The sequence below is a fragment of the Pyrgilauda ruficollis genome, unplaced genomic scaffold (genome assembly GCF_017590135.1).
Source record: "Pyrgilauda ruficollis isolate IOZ18807 unplaced genomic scaffold, ASM1759013v1 scaffold21, whole genome shotgun sequence".
NCBI classification, from domain to species: Eukaryota; Metazoa; Chordata; class Aves; order Passeriformes; family Passeridae; genus Pyrgilauda; species Pyrgilauda ruficollis.
The window spans coordinates 10,975,736-10,998,759 of NW_024520318.1; the positions used below are offsets into that span (position 1 = coordinate 10,975,736).

Here is a 23,024-nt window from a genome sequence, read left to right on the forward strand (position 1 = left end):
AAGACAGTGCCATCCTGCTCTTCTGGAGTGATCTCAAAAGCTCTTCTAAAAGTGGGATCATTTCAGTGCACCAGTGAAAATCTGATAACTGTAGCTAGGTGCTGCAGGAAGTCTTGCTTCTGGTGTTTACTTTCCTCTTTCATCGCTAAAAGCATTTATATCAGCTCAAGGCCTGATGTGGATGGCATTTTGCTGGTGAAAACCACTTCATTTTACCGCTGGTCCACTTTATTTTGTGGGCTGGGGTTTACTGGTATAAAATACACCCTCAAAACAAACTTTTCGTAGTATAAACTACACCTTGCTGCTGCAGCCTGGTGTTACAGTCCCATTTTTCCATGAGCAGTAGAGTGGATCTGACCTCTGTGGACAGTAAACTTCTTGTAAGTTGTTTGTTGAAGGTTTTGGTGTTAGTTGAAATCTGTGGCCTGTGCTTCTCTGCCTGCCCTTCTGTTCCTCTCCCAAGTCTCTGGGACATATTTGCTTTTCACAAAGCAGCCCTTGCTGTTTGCTCTTTTGACCTACCTCAGGAGATTGCTCAGCTTTGTGTATGTAGATCTTTTTTACTAGAGGTCCCATTTGTGAGCCTTTTGCTGATAAAAACATCCAGAAACATTATTTTGATAAGGTACTTATAAAGCAAATAAAACTGTCTTGGGCTCTGCTTGATCTCTAACTGCCCTCTCATCTTTTGTGACCTGATGCGTTCCTAGGAGCTGTGTTTGGGAAGGGCTCCACCCTCTTTCGGCTGCCTGCTGGGAGTGAGCCCTTGGACCTGGGAGGCATTTCTGGCTGCATGCAGGCAGGCTGAGCTGCACGGGAGGTGTTTTGGAACTGTGCAAACTATACCCCTCTCTGAAGGATGTACCTGTGGTCCTGTCTGCTGTTGCCTTTCCAAAGGTCTGAGGCAACATCTTTGTGAAGGGAATGCCTGTCTGCTCAGACTGAGGCTCAGTCCTTCATCCGTTGCAGTCTCCAACAGCCATCAGTTGGCAGCAGCAGAAAAAAACCACGTCTGGCCATTCTCCCAGGGGCTCCTCATCTTCCTGCTAGTTTGAATTCTCTGGGAGGAGAGAAAAGGGAGAGGTGGGGCGCGGGGGGGACTCTAAACTGTGCCCCAGTAGTGTGCAGCTCTGGAGAACTGTGGAAATTTGCAGTGGGTGAAGTGTTTTTATTGAATTTTATTTTTAGTAGTACTGTAAATAAATGCAAGGGTGCTGTGTCTGGGCTGATGATTAGAACTGACCCTGCCACTACTGTCTGGAGCTCCAGGCTTGACAAAGGCTGATTGTGGCACCTGTGCATGGAGAGACACAACAATGCTCACACTGCTTTCTGCTCTTTGTTCAGCACCTGATTTGACTTTTGGGAGCTGTACATTCAAATGCTGCTGGTTGTAATCTGCTGCCCGAGAGGCCAGTATCCAAAACATGGTAGTAAAAGACACAGCTCTAACTGTGACCTTGGGGAAACAGGAAGAGCTTGAATATTTTCTGTCTTGGCAAGGTGTTCTCTGGGGCAGGCAGTCTGGCTGGCTCTATTTTGCCTTAGCATAAATTGAATAAAAGTTTGCTGTTATTATCAGTCTTCCTCTTCCTCCCAGCTACAGACCTTTTTGCTGACCTCTGCAGCTTAACATGACCTCTGCTGAGACTCCTGCAATAAAAAACTCCTGGCTACTGACCCTCCAAGTGACTGGAGAGGGGGATGAGGGCTGAGGTGCAATGTGTCAGGCTTCCATGGAGCAGACTGATGTTATTGGGTTATAATGAGGCCTTTGGTGACTGTCTGTGCTCAGCAACATCAGAGTGGACAGGAGAAATTTGATGTCTGTCGGAGGTGGAAGAGGATTGAGGAAGTGTGAATGGCTGGCACGGTGTCTGATGAGGAAATATTCTGCTTAGGGGTTTTTCAGGGGAATGGTTTTGAGGGATGAGCTGTCAGTTGTATTCATCTGAAGGAAGCATTGGCCTTTAACTGGATTAGTATAATCAGGGCAACAATTTTGAGAGCAGCTGAGGGTCAGCTGGGTCATTGTGAAGCCACCTTCCCCATGCCCTTTGGCTCCAGCTGGGATTTTTCCTTGCAACATCATGATTTTCTGCTTTGTGACTTTTTTGTTTAAGAGCTCTGAGAAATTCAGGCAAGATGGATGGCTTGAGGGCAGCAGGGAGGTGGAGAGTGATGACACATAGACACAGGTCACTGGTTCACATCCAGTTCTTCTGGGTAATAGGAGATCTGTTTTTCCAGCATGCATGAATTCGGTGGCTGAGGCTGTGGCACTCATTTCACTTCTGGTTAAAGCTGGGTGAAGGTTTTATTTTGCATTCAGTGGTTCTGGGTCTGCAGTGCTTGGCAGAGATGGGCAGGATTAGCATATTTCATGCTCTTGGCTCTGAAAGGCAGCTGAACAAGCAGGTCTGCTTCCTCCCATCCCTAAATCCTTAGCACTTGTCTTCTGTGAGCTGCTCTGGAGGTTGTACTGAGGCAAAAAGATTGCTCGCAAAGCTTTGGCAGAAAGACACCCCAAGACTCCCATTGATGCTTTTTGCAGAGATGTTTCCTTGGCTCTTGACAGATTTTTGGATGGGGGTAAGAGGGGACACAGCCTATTTTTGCACTGATTCCTGGGGATACAGAGATAGCAGTGGGGGATTTTCTCCCGTTTGTGATACGACATCGTGACTTTGTCCATCACCCATTGCTGGTCTCTGAGGAATGCTCCCAGCTGAGCAGTGTGTTCAAGGTCACCACGGGCCTCTGTTTAATCTTTCATTTCCTGTGGCCATGGGAAACGTCAGAGGATGCCAGGCAGGAGTTGGAGATGGCTGCTGCAAGGAGCAGGAAAGGCCAGTTCTGCTCTCTCTGGTGCAAGAAAAACCCCACTTGGAAAAACAATGGGATATGCCTTGGAGCTGTGTGAAACTTCTGTTTTGCTGGAATAAGCTTTCTTTTTCTTGCTCAGAGTTATCCAGTTCACATGAATGTGCTGATTTATAGGACAAAGCGACAAGTTCCCTGCCTGCTTCCTTCTCCCCTTTCCAGAGTGTCCTCAGCTGCCTGGCTCCTGCTCCTTCACTGCTGTTCCTGTGTAGTGCTGGTTTGAAGGCTGAAGGACTGAGGGATGAGGTTGATCTGTTGGTGAAACTGCTTGAAAACTTGAGAAGTTTTAGGTCCATTTTCTGGCATGACACTCACTGCTGGCTTGACCTTCAGCGGTTCTGCAAGAAGGTGATAACAACAGCTGCTGTTCTGCTGCTGGTTGGCTGCATTGCAGGGAGCAAAGGGCATGTTTGCTGGACATTTCCACCGGGAAAGCTGCAGTCTCCCTGGAGGCTGACGTGTGTCATCGATGCTCTCTGTTCACCTTACAGCACTGGCTTTTCTACAGAACACATATAGGACTTAGTGAAGGTCCCTTGACACTTCATTTATGCTTCTTTTTTGAGAAGTAGAAATTGAAGCCTTCCTGATGTTTTCTTTCTCAGTACTTGAAAAGATACCGCACAGCTCACTGAGTGAGTGTTGTGTGGCCTTGACACTGTATGGCTGTGGGGATAGACTTTCAGCTGGGCTAGGAAGGGAACAGGAGAGTGCAGCATCAGGCTGGCTGTGTAAGGGGGGTGCAAGGCAGTGCTGTTGTGAACCTTACCTTGAGCAAAGGAGATCAGTTAGGCCTTAGTGCTCATAAAATTTACCCTGTAACCCCAGGCACCCTGTGGATTAAGCTTGCCAGAAGTGTTACTCTTCCTGGGGAGAAAGGTGTAGATGAAAGCCTGCTCAGAGCCTAGCACAGCCCATCTGCACCTGCCCAATTATTTTGTGTCAGGCTCCTTAAGCTCAACTGATGGTTATTTTAATTGCACACCAACCCACGCTGTCACCACCACAATGCTCTGTCAGCCAAACTAAAATAGTGAGAGCTTTTTGTCTTTGGCCCGCCTTGGTAGAGGTTTGGTTTGTGTGCACTTGGTAGCTCTACCCTGCATTATGTGCTCTTCAGGACAGAAAGTCAAAGTGGTTTTGTGAGTGAGTCACTTTTCTTCACTTCTCTTTTCAAAAGAGGTATAACAAGCTGTGTGCAGTGAAACTGAGTTCCTGTGTGCATTTTCGTTCATCCTTTCCTGAGCCCTTTTGCTGAACCAGAACTTGGTAGCTGGAGGAGTCTAAGGGGAAATGTTATGTTGGGCTCAGTATGTGGTGTTCAATAAGTGATGACAAAGGGGAAAAGGACATAACTGAAGAAATATTTGAAAACACTGAGACACAGATATTCCATAAAGACACTGACAGGAGTGACATGAGAAGTAATGGGGCAAAAGGGAGGAAGGAAGTTTATGCAAACAGGAGTATTTCCTGGCAGTGAGAAGGCAGGGGTTTTAATTCCGTTCTGCATTATATGTGTAGCACTGGCTCTTGACATCCAGACAGGACAAGAGGCTGGAGTGTGCTCTGGCTGGAAATGCTCCTTGCAGAGGGACTGTTGCCACTGATTTGGCACATGGATTGGTGTAATGCTGGTCTGGCTCAGGGAAGCCTCCACTTGTGTGGGTGGAAAGCTTCTCCATCTCTGCACAGTACAATGGCTTTGCACTGCAAAAGCAGCTTATTATATCTATCTGTTCTTGTTACAGCAAGCATGACTTGTAGCATCCCGGTGCAAAGAAATGGCCTTTCCTTCTGCTCTGGTATTAGTTTTATTATTGAGGTGCTGGCTGGTGGGATAGGAAGGATTTATGACCTAAATTCACCAGCAGCTCCTGGAGCCTTTGGCAATGCTGCTGAGCTGAGGTGGTGGAGCACGGCACGGAGAAGGCCTGGGAATTTTCCAAGCCACTAGGGTGTTGGCTGTTGTCATGGCAGGCAGAGAGCTCTGCCGTTCGCAGGGCTGTGCTCTCCTGCAGGCCATCTGCTTGGTGCCAGGTTTCCAAAGGAAGTTGATGTTGGGAAGAGGGTGGGCTCTCCTGACCTTAATTGCAGTGCTGGAAGGACTGAGTCCTTGGCTAGAGACAGCCCTGCCTGGATTCTGCACATCCCTGATGCAAGGTGGAAAAAGCAGGTTTGTCTCCAGTTCAGTGCTCAGTTACCTGGTATTCCAGGCCACTGGCATTGCCCACAGCATCAGCTCTGGTTGTGTAACAGATGAACTTAACTTGGTTCTGATTTAACTGTTCTTTTTTTACTTTTTCTTGTTTTTAAGAATCTGTGAGTATGCAATATCACCTGAAGGGGATACAGTTCCCAAAGCAAAAAAATTTACCTTTACTGACCTGGAGCTCATTTAGTGCTCTCAGACAGGAGAAAAGGCTGCCAGCCTGCTTCTGTACATGCTTTGCGATGTATGTGAACTGTGGGTTCAGATGCCACAAAGCAGTTTGCTTCAAAATGATGCAGGGAGCTCTGCCTCCCTGTCCATCTGGTCTCAGAAGCCAGAGAATTAAGATTCTTACCCTTGTATTCCAGTGGTTTAAATCAGTAGTTGCACTTAAGGCAGTGTGCCAGCAGAAGGTTGTGACAGGAAAGGGAACATGCATTGTTAGTGCTGTAGCTTTACTGATTTGTGACTTGTAGATAGATGTGGAATTTTGACTGATCTGGGGCCAGCTTTGGTACTTTGTGTTCCCCAGAGCTGACTTATAAACCTGGAGAACTTAAACACAGGAAGCAAGGCTGGAGAGGGGAGAGTACCCGTGAGGAGCTAGCAGAGCAAAGGAAAAGGGTTTTGAAACAGCTTCAGTTTGTTGGGTAGAGGGTAGTTGTTCTTGCAGGGCAGCTTTGCAGTGCTGGCAGCAGCTGAAGGGGTGGCACACAGGAGTCTTTGCTTGCATGCTAGCAGCCACCTTTCTAGGGAAAAGGAAGCTGATGGAAATCTGTGCAAGAATTGGAGCTGACTGCAGGGTTAGTTCAGATACCTTCAGCTTCAAATGCAGTCACTGGCAGGGTTTCTATCAAGACTGGGAGGCTGCTCAGAGACCCATCCTGCTGGAGCTTTGCTTCTCTTAGTATGTGGTCTGGAGGAATAAAACCTGGCTGGTTTGAATGTGCACTGCCACTGTGTTGTGTCCTTTCAGCTGCAGCTCTGCTTTAGCTACAAGCCATGGAGCAGTCTCAGGGTTGGCTCCAGTCATCCAAAGGCTGAAGAGAAGGTGGCATCTCTGGGGACTCTTTATTCTGCTTGTTTTTTTCCAGAGGTTATTGTTGTACAGAGGTATAACTGCAGGTCACTGTCATGTAAAAGCACACTGTGGGGTTTAAAGAGGAACTTGAGCCTTTTTTTGGCACTTGGCAGCTTCTGTGTGGGTGTGAGGTTTCCAGCAGTCAGCCTTTTGTAAGCAGTCGCCAAACTGAGTCGGGGCATGCACACCTCCCTTTTTGCATCCTGTCTCCCATGTATTTTTCTATATTATCTTTCAGGATTAAGCTAGAGGAGAACCCTGTGAGAGCTGACACTTTGCATTATCTCTGCTCCCAGCTGCCTCTTTGGAGCTGCTGTGTGAGGTTATTCACCACAGCCTGAGGGCTGAGAAGTGCTGGTGAAATATCTGCAATCCAGAGTGCCATGGCTCCTGAAAGCCACCCTGAACCACAGAGTGGGCCTGCCAGCTCGCTGCAGAGAAACTGCTGAACTGAACAAGGGGTTTAGCTGTGCATTCATCAGAGAATGGAACTTTTGCCTATCTGGGAAACTTAGTGTGTGTAAGAGAACAGAAATTTTGCTTATCCGGGAAACTCAATGTGTCTTTCCTAAAGTTTTTTGTGGTGTAAAATTAGCTAAAATGCTGAAATAAAAGCTGAATTAAACAGATAAAACAACAGAATACAGTGGTTGCTATTGGAGATGGGTGTGGGGTAAGGGAGTGTACATACAGTGCAAATCTCTTGAGATGCAAGCTCCATGCCCCAGCAGTTTTCTGAGTGGGTGGCTGTTCTGAGTTGCACTTGGTGAGAGACTGTTTTTCTATTACCCCTCCCTTACACCAATACAAATGAGTGGTGTTGGGCTTACAGCTAAAGGTGCCATGACATTCTGTCTGCAAAAGAAACCAAAAAACCTTCCAGAAAAGGGGTATTGTGTGATCCATGGGACACAGCTGAAGGCATTTCTTACAGCCACAGTGGTGTTCATGGAACCTGTATGAGCCAGGGGTTTTGACCTCTCCTGGTGAAGGTAACTTCTGCCCTGCTCTCCAGTGGTGTGTATAGTAGTTTGCCTTTGGGGTAGAGGGTAAAGCACAGCTGTTGGAGTCAAGTGTTGTTTGTTTTGCTGTGGTCCATGGTTGGGAGGTAGTGTTTAAAACTGACTTCTAGAAAAACTCCCTGCCTTTATTGTTGGTTGTTCCTTTTGCACATGTGGTATTAGCTGAGTCAACTGAAGCTGTGTCAAGTGCTGGACAGGATGAACTACACAAACAACTTTTGTTCTCGCTGATGATTGAGATTATCTTGTTCCATACACAGACTCAGTTACAGTCTCGGATGTTGTGAGTGAAGTGTTTGACTGTCTGTGGTCTGCTATTTGACTGTGGTGTCAAACCAGCCAAGCCATCCCTGACAAGTATACCTACCTTGAAGTTTTTGTAGTAGAGACCCACCTGGGTGTTACTACTGGTGGGTCCACAATGCAGTGGCTGAGCTCGCTGGTGGTCTTTTGGGTGTAGGCAGTCCTGGACAGCTAGATGGACATTGGGGCAATCAAGGAATTTCTACAGTGATGAGTGTTCTGAGCCTGGCAGGTAATGACTTGCAGATGTTAACACGTATCATATTATCTGTCTGCTCTCTGCTTTAAAGTGTTAATATATTCTGTGTGTTGAGCCTTTGCAATGTAACAGCAATGTTGGCTGTAGGACTTGGGAGTATTGGACGCTCTGTGTCTGGGGACCCAACTGGACATGGCTGAAAAGGGTGAATTTTCAAAGCATGGATGTCATTACTTCTTAAGGCTCAATGCCATTTTTAGGTACATCTGAAAGTCTTGGCACAGAGTGGCTGGAAAGCTGCCCAGTGGAAAAGGACCTGAGGGTGCTGGTCAGTAGCCTGCTAAACATGAGCCAGTGTGTGCCCAGGTGGCCAAGAAGGCCAGTGCCATCCTGGCCTGGATCAGCAATGGTGTGGCCAGTGACTGTCACCCTGTACTGGGCACTGGTGAGGCCACACCTCGAATCCTGTGCTCAGTTCTGGGCCCCGCACTACAGCACAGACACTGAGGTGCTGAATGAGTCCAGAGAAGGGCAGTGAAGCTGGGAAGGGTGTGCAGCACAAGTCCTTGAGGAGCTGGGGTTGTTTAGCCTGGAGAAGAGGAGGCTCAAGGGAGACTTTATTGCTTTTTACAAGTTCCTGGCAGGAGGCCATTGGCCACTTCTTCCAAGTACCAAGTGATGGATCAAGAGGAATTGGCCCAAGTTCTGTCAGGGGAAGTCTATATGGAATGTTTAAGAAAAACATCTTCGGCATAAGGATGACCAGTGGTCGAAACAGGAAGGTATTTGGGTCACCATTTTAGGAGATACTAAAAAGATGTGTATATGTGGCACTATAAGCTTTGGGAATAAGGAGACTTGCTCTTATTTAGAAACATTGCAGATGAAACCAGGTAGGGTGGAATTATCCATTGATGAAAAACATGGCAGCCTTCTGTAGAAAAGCAGAATGATAAATCTTATCAAATTTTGTGGCTGGGGCTTGCTCAAAGGATAACCTTTCGAGGTGCCTTGTGCTATTTTTCCACTATCTTGAGTATCTCCAGCTTCCTGTTTACACTGCAATGACTTCACCTTCTGCTTTGAGGTCTTCAGCAGATACTCTCTCAGCTTCAGGACAGGTCTGTGGTACAGTGTGCAGGCTTCTTTACAGAAGTGAGATTGCCAAACTAGTAGCCTCAGAGAAGGCACTTTGTGAATGTTGATGATTTCTGTCCCAAGGCACGTTAAAAAAATATAATGAAGTTCTGAGGGTTTGGTTCCAAAATGCACAGTCTTCCTTCTTAAAGCACTGTTAGGCAGGTGAGAGCTTAATGTTGGAGAATGGTGCAGACAGAGCACAAAAATCTCATGGCCTTGACCTCAAGGCATTTAGCTTAGAGCAGAGAGGATAACCTCCTTCCCAAATCCCAAGATGTTCTTAGCTTCCAGGCCAAGACTGGTAGTGAAAAAAACATGTTGATTTGGTGATTTATTTATTTTTAATTATTATTATTTTGCATGTTTCCATTTTTGAGAGTTAGGCTGAGACCCTTCTGGTTTCCCACAGAGTCACCCAGTCTCCTGGTGCTGCCTTCATAGCTCCCAGCTATGTATGATGCTCTGGTGCTGCGGTTGAGGAGCAGAAATTGTTCCCTTTCTCAGACTGCCCAGACCTGCCCTCTGTCTGGGATCCACCTTCTCCCTGCATGATTTTCTGATTTCCTTGGCATGATGGGGCCTGGTGAGCAAGGCCCTAGGAATGTCATCTGTGTAACTGCAGCAGCCAGACATGTCCTAGCCAGCCTCTGTCAGCACCCATGTGTGCTAGCAGAAGCTCCTGGTGTGATGGGAGAGGCAGGGCAGAAATGGGAATTGCTGAGGCTGGGCCATGTATCTCACATAGCAGCTTTGCTGGGGCTCGGAAGAAAGTTGCATGTTTTGTCAGAAAGCTGCTCTCAGGGCAGCCCTTCTCCAGCTGGGTGGCTACTTGGTCAGGTTGGCTTTGTTTCAAGGAAATAATTCCCATATTTTGAAGGCTTATCTGGCTTGGAGTGGCCTGATCAGTCCCTGCTGGTAAGAGTCTAAGAGATCCCAACTTGCTTTCTGATCTGCAGGAGTCTGCATAACACAGGCATCCTCCTGAGACTGCTGGCTTGTAAAAGGCTGCATTTGATACTTGCCATTAATTTATCAGCTCTGTAGGCCCTAAAACTGATTTTTATCTGATTTTTCTGCTTTTTCATGTTACTTTCCTCTCCCTCCTGTCCTTTAGATTAGAATTCAAGGACTGCAGATGCTCTAAACTAAGCATGACTCACACCTAGTTTGTTTTGTGAATTACCCAGCACACGGTGCTGCCGGGAAAATGCCGGGAGTGGAGGGGGTGGGGAGCAAGAGATGGTTTTTAAGACCCAAAAGGAAATGCTTGGAACATGCATCCGTGGTCCCTGGGTCATTGAATTGGCATGTATCCTGGACACGTTATATAGGCCACGTGAACCAAGGGGGCCCTTGGGACCCACAGTGGATGTCAAAACATGATCTCAGACTTCAGGCAGAAGGGAGGGGGTGTTTTGCTGTGAACCTTGCTTGAAAAGCCCATAGGGGCTGACCTCTTGTTGAGACAGTGCACCACAGCACCCATTCCTGGGTGTTACCTACCTCTTTATCACACACCTGAGTATCACTAGCAACATCTGAGGGTGCCTGTTCTCCTCTCTTGTGGTTACCTCAGTCTGTTTGAAACAGTTTGGGGTGTTAAAAATGCTGAGCTGTGGAGCTGAGGTAATGCTGGAGAAAGTTAGTGAGATGGGTGGCAGAATATAAAATGGAAGAGGTTATTTAATGAAATTTTGCTGAGCTGTTATACCTAGGGACTTTTTCATGTCAGCCATAAAGGTAGGGCTGCAGCCACGTTTCCAAGAGCCTCAGATGCACCAGTGCACAAACAGGCATATTTCCAGTGAGAACTACCAGAGGAGAAGATCTGTGCTTGGAACTTGCAGAGAGGCTCTTGGGGATTCCTCAAGACAAGTGAGCTCCCTCTTCCATGCATGGATTTTGGATCCTGTCACTGTTAAGGGTGATGCTTCTGCCCTCATCCTCCCCAGCTGGCACCTCTGCTGGCCTTAGCAGCCACTGGGATTCCTGGCAGGCATTTCTTTATTGACAGCTGTGCCAGAGTGTATTCCTGGTCTGCTCCCTGCTGTGCCAAGGTAGATTGGCTCAATCAGCCTTGGTGAACCTGTTGTGAATGTTCCACGCTTCGCTGGACTTGCCAATTGTAGCTGCTCTGATTGCACCCCTGCTGCTTGTTTGACTGCCTGGTGGCTCCCAGCCAGGGCCCAGGGATGGGAAGTCAAGTTAATTTGCAACAGTGAAGGTAATGTTAATCTCACCTTTCAGTTTTTAGACATACAGTTAGGGAGCAAGGAAATGGATTTCTTTTCCCTTAAATACAAAGCCTCTCAGAGAGGAGAAATTGAGTCTGTTGTCATTGGGGCCATTGTATTTCTCAGCACAAACCCAATATACGTAACACCTTATAATGATTGTGCTGTACCCTGCTGAGACTGGGCTGGGAATGAGAACTAGTGCTGATGAAACTTCATTTCAGACCATGCCTGGCTGGTCTACATCTCCAGTAATTTCATAGTTGCCTCATTGTTGGATGTGAGTCTTCAAGGATTGGTTTCCTTGGCCTCACTTGTAGCTGCTGTCATGCTTGGCTCGGTGCCATGGGTACTGGGTCTAATTGTGAGGGAACGTTCTGCACTGCCATCAGCCCCAAATCTGCTAGGGAGGTGCAGGTGTCCCTATGCTTTGCCACCTGGCTGTCTGACAGTGCTTCGTTGTGTTCGTAATGGGATGTTCTCATCTTCCTTAGCACGTTGTTCTCAGGCTGATGGGACTTGAGAATAATGTGCTCAGATGAGCTGGAGCCAGCCCAGCCAAGTTTCTGACAGTGACGAAAGGTCTTGTGCTGCCTGCCCTGCCAGCAGCCACAGCAGCACAAAGAGAGGGCTGTGTGCTCAAGCTGTCTGCTTGGGTTTGTAACAGGAGAGTGTGTGCAGCCAAATGGCTTCTTCAGCATTGCTCAAATAATTTCAAATGCATGAACAAACCCAAGGCTTTCTGCTGCCCCACCAGTCTGCTCCATGCTGTGTCTGTCCGCTGTGAGATGGGAGCACCAGGGAACCCAGACACTGAGAAGTTTCCAGTGTGGGTATCACTGGTAACTGTCCAGCTTCCCTCTCTCTGTACTGGTGGGTCAATATCACTGGTTTAAGATCCAGCCCCTTTATTCATGCCTAAGCCCTGCAACTTGGTGGCTCATCCCAGGGCAGCATTCCCACTTGCTTTGCCAGTGTTGTGTGGATGTGGGACAGGTGGTGGCAGGGCACAGCCCCAGGTCTGGGTGCTGTGTGGCCGTGTTAGGGATGGCACTGGACCTAGATGGCTTTGGGTCAGCAGCTGGAAGTTGCACCAGGGAAGGTGCTACTCTGGCTTATATGTGCTTCTTGGCCCAGTCACTGAGCTTCAAAACAACCTAAACAGGAGCCTTTGTCCCTGCTTGATGTCTGGGACATCCAGCAGCTTTCAGCTGTAGCCTTAAGAACTGAGAATTTGAGGAGTTTGTTTTGCTTGTTTGTTTGGAGACCCATGGGCTACTTCCAGCACTTCTCTGGAGGAGCAGATAGAAGAAGCAGGCCTGTCTATGCAACACAAGTCTGTATGGACTTTGCCTTTTTATTTTGAACCCATGCTTTCTTTAGGAAGTCTTTAGTGGCCTTTCAGTCCAAAATGGTTAAACAATCATTGCTGCATCGTAGGAATAAAGCTCAGTGATAGACGTGAGACTTTTCTGGGGTTGGTGCAAGACTGTCAAAAGACAAGGAGCAGTGTCCTATCATGGCCCTCTCACTTTCTTGCTCATGTGCCAAGCATGTTTCTGTTACGTGTATTTTTCCAAACAGAGAAATGTGTCTGGGTGTGGGTAGAACGGAGTGAAAAAAAAACCCAAAAAACAAAAACAAAGTTGACATCCTCCTATGCTTGTTTGCCTCTCTGGGGAGGATGGAGCAAAGGTCTGCCAGCACCATCAGCACCATGACTGACTGACAAGTCAGAGCTCTTGCATACTACAGGGACCAGAGCAATGTGTGAGCCCGTGCAGGATGGGTTTGGGAAGGGCTAGGATGTACTTTTTAAAGCATTTCTTGTAGCAGTGATCCTTATGTAAAAAAATGTGTAGCTCTGAAATCTTCATCCTTGCTCCTGTGTTGCGTGCCTTGTGTTGCTGGTACAGCTGTTCAGGCAGCTGTGCTGTGGAATTGCTCAGAGACTTACTGCAGTTAAAAGTAACACTTCCCTCCCATCCTGCATTCTCTTGTTTGTTTGTTTTTTAAACAGTTAAGAGCAAGTGCTGCTTCTTGAATACATGGCAGTAATAACCGCCTTACATTTGGGCAGACTGGCTCTGTGCTGAGGGGTCTTTGAACAGCTCTGAACTCATGGTAAGGCTCAAACCTCTGAGTTGGATGTGTTAGATGCATCTTCCAGCAAGCCAGATGATGCTTCTTGTGAGCAGAAGGTGGTTGTTCCACAATCACTCTAGGAAGCTGAAGTAGTATTAGGGATCACAGAATTAGTCTCTAGGGCAAGATTCCCTTGCCCTATCCTGTAAAAAGCATGTGTTGGTGACCACCAAGCACTCTGGGGTTGTCACCTGTGAGTAGCACTGCTGCCTGTGACTCAGCTGTGGCTTTTCCAGATCTGTGGCTCAAGGCAACATTTCTTTCTTTGTACAGAAATGGCCACTGGAAGCATTTCAATGCTATTGAGTTTCATATCATCTTTCCTTTTCTAAAATAAGTTGCAATGAAAAAAAGCAATGTCAAAACCTTAATTACACCATCCAGACTTATTCATGCTTAAAGTGGGCCGCTGTGGGATCATATAACTGTAACCTTTGTCCTCATCTCCACCCTGCTGCGTGTCACTGTCCTTCCCTGAAGTGATGCTCTGGAGCTTTTGTCATCTTAAAACGCCTTTCAATGCAGACAACCAAAAATTCCATTGAATATGGTAAAGCATTATCTGATCTCTTGGTACAGACAACTGAAAATTCTTTCAGATTTTTTGTGAAGATACCTGGGTGTGGAGTAATGTCTTGATGCTTCTCTAGTGGAGCATCTGTGAGAAAAGGGAAGGCTTGTGGGATCGTGGCTTAGGAAATGCAGCTGCTTTCTCATTTCCTTTGTGGCAATGGAAATGTTTTATCTTTTCTGACTCTGAACCCTTTCACAAACAGAATCCTCATAAATTCCCCTTGTACTTTTGATGCATTCTGGGAGTTTTGGGGTTATTTTCAGTTTGTCTTTTAGGCTGTGCCTGTGCTCTGCTAAAGAGAAACCTTGGTCTTCCCCAGAGGTTTTGCCAGTGGAGTGCAGCAGGAGGAGTTTGTACTTCGCTCTGTGGCTTCAGAAACACCTTGTAGTTCTCTGCTTTGTGATGTGCTTCAAGTGAGAGATACTCCCATCTGTGGGTGCTGTTAAGCTTCTTAGCTTGTCACATTGAGGGAAAAAAGAAATGACAGACCTCTCTATTGCAAAGTTTTTGGTGCCACTGCCTTAAACTTCCCTCAAAGCAGGCAGAAACCCCAGGTCTGGCAGATCTGTGAAAAGGGCCCCCATTCTGCAGTCTGGGGGGACAGCTCGTTGTCTGTCTTTGGTTCAGAGAAGCTGATGTGAACCTGCCACTAAGAGGCTGAGCCTGATGCTGTGTGTCTGTCCCTGTCCCAGAATGTATGTGGCTTGTGTTTTGTTGCCCTACTGCCTATCATAACAAGTTAAAAATATACTCTGGTGTTTTTCTACAGTGTAGGTAGAGCATTCCTTTGAAAGTTCAAGTGGGAAAGTGATAGGCATTGGCAAAAATCTGCTGCTTTTAAACTGGTGCCAAAGGGGGTTCATCTGTTTCCCATTTCACTTGTCTCAAGGTCATTTTCAGCATCTTTTGAAGAAGCTGTAGTTATCCCTGCCCATAATGCTGTGATTGATCCCATATCTGGGTTCTAGGTGCAAATCCAGCGTCTGCTTTTAGACAGTCAGTGAAGCTTCAAGAAACAACTGAAAATGATACCTGAGCTGGTAGAAATGCCTTGCAGTGAGAGCCATGGAGCTCAGTCTGCTCAGCTTTGGAGAGGTGCCAGTGTGCACCTGCCCTTTGTGCCATGAAAATACTATTCTCAGACTCTTTAACCTGGCACACAAAGTCACAGTAAACACAAATGCTTGCCCTTGTTTTAGATGAATGCAGTCAGTGTGGGCATTGGTAAAAATATATAATATATATTCCGTTTGAATGGAATGCAGAGGTTTGTACATAAGGTCTGATCCAGTGGTAGCATGGACTGTTCTGTTCTTGAAGTGGAGGTTGAGGGGAGAGTGGAGAAGGCATTTTATGCCAACAAGGACAAAAAAATAAACACCCACAAAAATAAACATGATGGCAGGAGGGGGAGAAAAAACCACAATTCCAGACCTTGCTAGTAGAAACTGTCAGAAGTTCATATGCTCCCCTGACTGCCATAGTTTGTTTGATGCTTTTTTGGTTTGTTTTTGGTTTTTCTGGTGCTAATTCTCTTTACTTTGTTTCCCTGTTCAGTATGTCGAGACTTCGCTATTCTGGAAGATCATACCTTGGCCCATAATTTACAGGAACAAGAGAGTAAGTAGCAACCATCTTCAAAACAAACTGAAGCAAGCTTGTCCCAACAGATATCTGGCTTTATTTGATTTTGCTAAGAAAAATGCTTTCTGCTTTTATTTAATTTTTTCCTTTTAATGGAATACAGTTTATTATTGCTGTCTTCACTATCCTGTTACACTACACTTCACTCTGCTCCAGCTCACATTGTACCCCAGAGGTAGTTGCATTTTATATTTCAATTTTGTGCTCTCCTTTAGAGTTGAGTTTGTTTATGCTGTTCATGATAAAATTGCATGTAGGAGTGCACTTGGGGTTTTGTTGCTGTGCAAGGTTTTTAGAAATGACTAGCAATTTTGGAAGCTTCAAGTTTTATAGTCTGACCTGAAGTACAACCAGAAGAGGTCTGTTTGTTTACTTATTCCAGAATTACCAGTGTCTGCCGTTTGAAAGGAGCCTTCCTTTTCAGACATTTTGAGGTAGGGCAGCTGTACACTAGAAGAGGTTATAAAGGGGGGAAAAAAGGACAGCCAGAAACTTCAAAGTGACTGGTGCTTTTTTTTTTTTTTTTAAATTATTTTTTGGTTTTTTTATTTTTTTATTTTACATGCTTCTCTGTTAGTTTGGGTATGTTTACGTTGCAGTTTCAGGTGTGGTGGCCTCTCTAATCAGCTTCTCACGGATTTGGTATCTGCCAATACCAGGTGCTAATGCCATTCCTGCTGCTCCACCAAGGGTGCAGCTGCTCATGCCCTTGGTGCTGGAACCTGAGACCATTGAATTACAGCTGGGCTGCAGCTCATGTAGCCATTTTTTCTGGCAGGCAATATCCATGTATGGTAAAGGACTCACTGGAGCACTAAGTTGCTCTGTTGCTAAATATAAAAGTAGGGAGATTTTTGGAACTGATTCTGCTGATAGTGAGAGGAGTTTTCTTCTGTAGAGGTTATTGAGAACAAATTAGGAAAGTATTCATAGTAAGTGGTTTAGGTTCAGCTCATCCTCACTGGCCTCTGGTGGTCCCTCCCAGACCCCCTTCATTTGTCTATGGTGATTTTCTGTAGTCAGAAAATGAAATTCAAAGCCTAAAAACCATTCCTTATAATCCTGGATGTGTTTAAGATACACAGAACTTGTTTTGGTATCAGGCCCATATACAGCCCCCTCAGTGCTGAAAAGAGGCAATCTCAAGCTGCTAGCATAATTTCAGTTCAGGACTTTCCCACCTTTAGTGAGATTGCTTGGTGTTTCCCTGCCAAGATCTGTCTTCCTTTCTGGGCTGGAATCTCCCTCCCACTTGGTTTATCTTGTTCACTCAGTGAAGTTCTGCAGCCTGATTTGAGCGTTCTTGTCTGTGTTTATTTCCAGTTGAGCATCACTTGGCCACGAATGTTCAGCGTAATCGTCTGGTGCAACATGACTTGCAGATGGCCAAGCAACTGCAAGAAGAGGAGGATAAGAAAGCCCGTGCTCAAATCCAGAAACACCAAAAAGACTTGTGAGTTTCTGCTGGAGATCTCGGAATGGGAATGCTAGTCCCATTTGGTCAGAGCACTAATATCCGCTGCTTTGAGTTGACAGTGTGTGGGGTTCATCAGTCTTTTGCTTTTGTTTCTTTTTTCCTTTGGCTGTCCACTGCTGTAAAAGTAGTGATACCAGGCTCTGGCACAGAGGAATGAGAGCAGCATGGGGCAGGTGGTCTTGGGGCCCATCCTGCCTTAGATACTGTTGCCTGTCCATGAGAAGGAGCCTTCCCATTCTACTGCTTGTTGTGAAAATGGGGTAACTTGGCCACTTTTGTTAACCTTGTCCCTGGCTGAAGTTTGAGAGTGAAGGAACCGTGCCACAGAAATACCCAGTGCTACAGGGAATCTCTCTCATGTGAAAATTGCAGATATTTGTGTGTTTGCCCTGTGCCTGATGAATGCTTTTGAGGAGCTGAGTGTGATGCTTTGGTGACCTGCTGCACTGACAGCCCCTGTGTGTGCTGGCAGCTATTTAGCATGAAGTGACCTGGGAAGGGGAGTTGCTGCTCCAGGGTGGCTCGATGGGGATGGGTGTTGGGGACAGGCCTCTCTTGCAGTCACTGACTTCTGCAGTAACTGTGGGAGGGTGTTTAATGACGGATCCAGTTTGCTCTGCAGGTTGGCTCAGTCCCCACACGCCACATCTTAACCCTGTGGTCTGTGGTTTGACTCTCTGTGTGCCAGGGCTCTCAGCTGTGGAGCTGGTGCAGAAGTGAAACATGGCAGCACAGGGCAAAACAAACTGTGCTTTAGAATCCAGAGGGGACTTGCAGAGCACTGGATGTAACAGATGGTTCATGGGACAGGGATCAGCCAGATCCCACTCATGAGATGTGGGTGGATGGGGGTCCCTGCAAATACAAGGTCTGCAAGGCAGGATGCATCTCCCAGCAGCTGTGCTGCCTCCTGACTTTTGTTGGGTTCTGGAATGCCACCCACCAGGTGCAGTTGGTGGTGGATCACAGAGCCTGGGTGGCTCATCTGACAGGATCAGTGACAGAGCAGAAGAGCTCTGTGCTGCAGATGTGGGAGATACAGGACTGCCTTCAAAGCAGCAGCTCATGAAAGCTTTGAAGCTGGGGCGTGACAGATCAGTCCCTGTTTTCAATGTTCCCAGCACACTGGGGCAGACCTTGTGTACATATGTGTCTCTTAAGTCTGTGCTTTTTTTCAATAGTTTTGTCTTTATTACCAATTAGAGATGTGAGTAAATGGCAACATAAAAATTGATTTTGTATGACAGACATGATTCTTCTTTGTTACTTGCTGGGAGCTGCAAACAATTTTCTTGTTGTAGGGCTCTGTAAAATGAGATTTACGAACTTTGTGAGCCAAAGCACAGGCAGAACTGCTGATGTAAAACGTTATGTCAGCAGCAGTTCTGCTTTTGAGAGCAGGAGTTCTTCTGCAAGAACAGTAAAAGAAGTTAGAGGTATCCTTTTATAATTTGATCTTTTTCTTTCTTAATTCTTTGTACATTCCCGCTGTCTCTTCCTTGTCCAAGAGTAGCATGTTCTGGCAACAAAATTATCCCTGTTTTTGTTGCTCTCTGTCGTCTAGGAGAGTTTGATGCTACAAGGTGATGGGAGGAGTAAGAGGGCAGAACTAAGCGGTCTTTAGAAACAGAAAACAAAAAAGCTCTTCAAATTTATTTGCTTTCTTCTCTCTTTCAAATCCTAATTTCTCTCAGAAAGACTTGTGAAGATAAATGAGAGAATAGAAACATTTATTTTTAAGAATTCAGGGAAGCATCAAACCTGATTTTCATGTTTCTTTAAAAGCATCTCTCGCATCTAGCTGAGCAGTCTGCACACTTCTAAGCATAGTAGCAAGATTACTAAAATAAAATAGTGTGAAAATATGTTCTTTCTCTGTTTCGCTCCCAGTGCTGTGATAGTTCTGTTGCACTGATGTGAGCAGTTCCTTTGAACAGTTCCCTTAAACAATCCCTTTTTTTCTCCTCATCTGGCAATAACTAGTATCTGCAGTCATCGTGAATGGGAGGGAGCTTTCTGATCACAGAAACTTTTAGGTTTTTTCTCTTTTTTGTTAGCTGATGTAGAGTTTTCCCAACATTCTTAACACTCCTGGCTGCCCAGGAGTGAAGGAGACATGAGTGGGATGTTTAGGAATTGTGATGTTATGCTGCTTTGGCTGATTTCTGGGGTCTGATTGGCACTTGAGCTCACATTAAGGAGACTGAAGGGCAAGAAGAGCTGTCAAAGCTCTTGAACTTGTTTTCTTATGCTCACAAAAGTTAATATATTAGTTTGTGTTGACTAAGTAATCAAGTCTCAGTATTTAATTACTGCTGAACAATAAACTCCCAAATGTAATCCTCTGTAACTGTTGTTCTTAGGAATTGATGTGGTGTATTCCAAGATGTGTCATCAGAAAGAAGAAAATGCTTTTGTGTTTGAATACTTCTGGTGTTCTTTGCTGGTAACGGAGAGGCAATGACCTTGTTGCCTTGGCTCTGAAAGATGATTAGTTGTTTTTCTGTTCTGTTTGTCTTCAATAGGATGTATTTTAAGCATTTAGCAAGTCAGTCGGTGTTGATGAACTTGGCACCTTGGCTCTGTTCACAGGTGCCAAGGGAACAGGAGACGTGCAATGCCTTGATGTGTCTGACCTTTCTAACTTATTTTCTACCTAGTTTCATGTCCTCAGAGCCTGGGGTTGTAAAGGATCCACTAGCAGGCTCATTGACAGCCTGCTCCCTAGGATTTGCTTATTCAGCTATTGTTTTCCTGGGAGATGTTGTTCTCTACTGGTGCCAGGTTTGCCAAAGTCTTTTTAAAAATCAAGTTCAAGAACTAGATTTGCTGCTGTGTGAACTCTTGTGGCTTTGAAGAGATCTGTCCCCAGAGTCAAATGAAACACACACAGGCACACGCAAAAATTGCCAGCTTTTATTACCTGGATGAAAGAAACTTGTGTCCTGAAATGTTTAACCTATTGATAACTCCAGTCCAGAGGTGTGCTTCCAAGGAGCTGTTGACAGAAATAATCTTCTTTTCATTCCTGCTGTGTGCCTTCTTGTTGCCTATGACAAGTGAGTTGTTTCTTAGTGACATCTGTCCTCTAAACCCTCTTGTAGCAACGTCCTTCCTCTCCACCCTTGCCACATATCCACCCCTTCTGCTTCTCTCCTTCTTTACTTTCTGTAAAAGAAGGTTCTGTTGTGCCCCTGAACCTCTCCCTAGATACCACATGGACAAAAACTCAGCAGAATTAGGCTGTTTGCAGACTCCTGAGCGCTACCTTGGCCTCCCCTATTTTGTGGTACCTATCTCCTTTCTTAGCAATCTGCCCATGAATCTCTTTTACTTTTTACTCTCTGGATGTTTTGGGAAGTATTTTCTAAATTTGGCCACCAGTAAGTACAGGGAGTCCTGGTCCCTGGTGAGGATTCATAGCTCTGCACTAACACTGAGTAATAATTCTTTTGTGTAAATTGGGTGGATTTTTTTTTTAGCTCTTTTATCCCTTTCTCCAGGCTGACTGATGCCTGTGACTGCAGCTGCCTATAATCCCTGTCTCCTTGCCTTCTAGGGAACGACAGGACTGCGAGATTGCTCAGGAAATCCAAGTGAAGCTCGCGTTTGAAGCAGAGGAGCGCCGCAGGCAAGAGGAAAAAGACGAGGTAACCTTTAAAGCTGCAGGGATGGCAGGGCTATTTGTAGCAGCCCTTTCAGGGCAGACATTTCTTGGCCGGTAGCCACAGGAGTTGGCTTGCATGGTGGCAGTCCTTGTCATGACAGATCTCTGTATGCACAGAGATTTTGGGGGGTCCTGTTACAGGAACAAGATACAGTCATAGTCCTCACACTCAAGGGTCATAAGGGTTGTTGATGCCAGTGGCCTTGTTAATGAAGAGGTCAAGTAATAGGTAAGTCTTGCTGAGTTGTTTATTGCCCTGTTGGAGGAAGTTGTAATTGTTTATACACTCTGAGACCTGCTTGCTTTCTCAATTGCAAGAAGACAGGTACTGCTCTTGGGGGAATCCTGGGCCGTTATTTCTTTGTCTTTAATGCAAAGATGTCAGTGGGACTCTCTGCCCAGCCATCTGTTTCTGACTTCTCCATTCTTCAGTTTAGTCTTTCACAGTCTGAAAACCCTGTTACAGTTTCTTGCTGTAAGGAATCTGTAAGAAGATCACTTTTGTGACTTCAGAATGTTTCTCTGCTCCTTTTGCTTGAGAATGGGTGATGTGGTTTGTTCATAGTGTACAAAGGGTTTTGCTTGTTAGTCACCTCAATGGATCACCCTGTCAGATTGAGTTTTCAAGAAACCCGGAGTTTGTCCCCTTTTTTGATTTCAGATGGTTTCCTGAGAAGCCTGAGTTGTCTCAAGATGTTCAAGAGGCAGCTGGTGGCATTCTCTATATTAGGAAGAGCTTGAACACAAGGCTGTGTTTCCTGGCCTAGCCTGAAATAAGAATCTGCCCTTACCTGACAGATGCATCGGGTTTTATTGCAAGACTTCATTTTCTTCTTCTTCTACCATTAATTCCAAGCAAGTACTGAAAGGCTGCCCAGACAGATGGGAAGGGCTTGGTTTCCAAGAGGAGCTTGTGCTAACAGGGTGGGAGGAACACTTTGGCTACAGGATTTCTTGTTAAGAGGTAGTGGTCTGTCATATTTTTGTCAGGAAGGTGAAGGAGATGCAAAACTAATGTTGACTTGTGGAATTGCACCTTTCCTTCCTGCTTTATGCAGAGAGCTGCAAGGATGTCAGCAGTCTGACAACAGGTCCTTGCAGCCTGTCAAACCTGCCTGCTGACCATCTTGTGCAATTGGGAGCAGGCTTCAGCTGACTGTGGCTTAAAGTAAGGAGAAGTCATAAATATTCTCTCTTCCTGCTAGTACATGGGATGTTCCCATGTGTGTCTGAAAAGTAGCTGAGGACTGAGGCAGATCCTTTCTGGAGTGCAGGTATTTTAAATGAAGCACTAAGCCTGCCTGCCCTGCCTGCTTTATGAATCCTGTTTGTAAGAAATGGTTTGTGTGGATTTGCAAGTCCTGAGCTGTCTCAGTCCTGGAGATAATGTGCTTTAGCTCATATATTTATAGACTTACAGTACTTGCTAGAAAAGTTAACCTTATCAGGGGAAGGAGTTTGTGGAGGTTTTGTTTTGTTTGTTTGTTTTTCTTTTTTTGGAAGAAGCCTGTGGCATCCCCATATTTTCCACAAAGCTGGTTTCAGAGCAGATCTTACCTGAATCCTGAAATAATACTTTGTACTTGAGCAGCCATCCAATGTCCTCCAGTGCTGGCTTGTCTCTGGAGGGTGTTGACTCTTAGTTTGCATTTCAGTCATGCCTTTCCTGCCTGCAGTGTCCACGTTACATGCATGGCTCTGTAAAGGTCCTGAGGATTAGGAAGGCTTAAATGAATAGCATCCAAAGGGGCAGCATGCCCTGCTGGTATCTCCCAGCTTTGCTCCCTAGCTCCAGACTGGCTTCACTGACTCACAAGCTTACTGCCTCAGAGGAGCAAGCCCCAGGGAGCTGTTTGTGGTTCCTCGGTCTTGTTGATCCATTAGTCATCTCGAAGGAAAACCAATTAGGAAAATGGAGTGCTCTTCTCTTTGGCATATCTACCAAAACTGTGACAGAAAACAAATGGCTGCAGTCCCCACTGTGCTCCTGCCTTGTGCCTAGTTTGCTCTTCCTAATGTCCTTTCGATTTTCTTTTCCTTCAAGCCTCTGTCTGTCAAACTGATGCATTTCCCTGCCTGGCATCCTGTAGTCCCTGCAAATTACAGCCAGTGTGAAGTGAGTTCACACGGTTTGCTCTGGGAACTCCTTCCAGTCAGAAGTGCCTTTAGCTGGACAGTCTTTGCCTCTGCTTTTCTTTCCCTGGCAGAGTGCAGGGAGGAGATCAAGCCGCACTCCCTTTAGTGGTTGTGCGCTTCTGTGACTTCCAAATCCTTGTGGAAAGTCTGAGGTTGCACATGCAGTCTCTTCTGCCCTGCTTTGGCCACTAGGGCTTAGCAGGCTTGTGTTCAGGAGGAGCAGGAACCTGTGAGTTTGCCGTGGTGTTGGAATCTCAGTACTGGGCTGAGTTGACTACTGGCTGACTACTGAATACTGACTGGT

General features: G+C 46.0%; 1 protein-coding gene across 2 annotated transcripts in view; it reads left to right on the top strand.

Annotated features, from left to right (window-relative positions):
* The window catches only part of CCDC50 (coiled-coil domain containing 50), a 42,045-nt gene that overhangs the window by 2,442 nt on the left and 16,579 nt on the right, over positions 1–23,024 (top strand). For both annotated transcript variants that reach the window (XM_041468069.1, XM_041468068.1), the window contains exons 2-4: positions 15,354–15,416; positions 16,764–16,893; positions 20,477–20,567. In XM_041468069.1, coding sequence (XP_041324003.1) covers positions 15,354–15,416; positions 16,764–16,893; positions 20,477–20,567 — 284 coding nt within the window. The remainder of the gene's footprint in view (positions 1–15,353; positions 15,417–16,763; positions 16,894–20,476; positions 20,568–23,024) is intronic.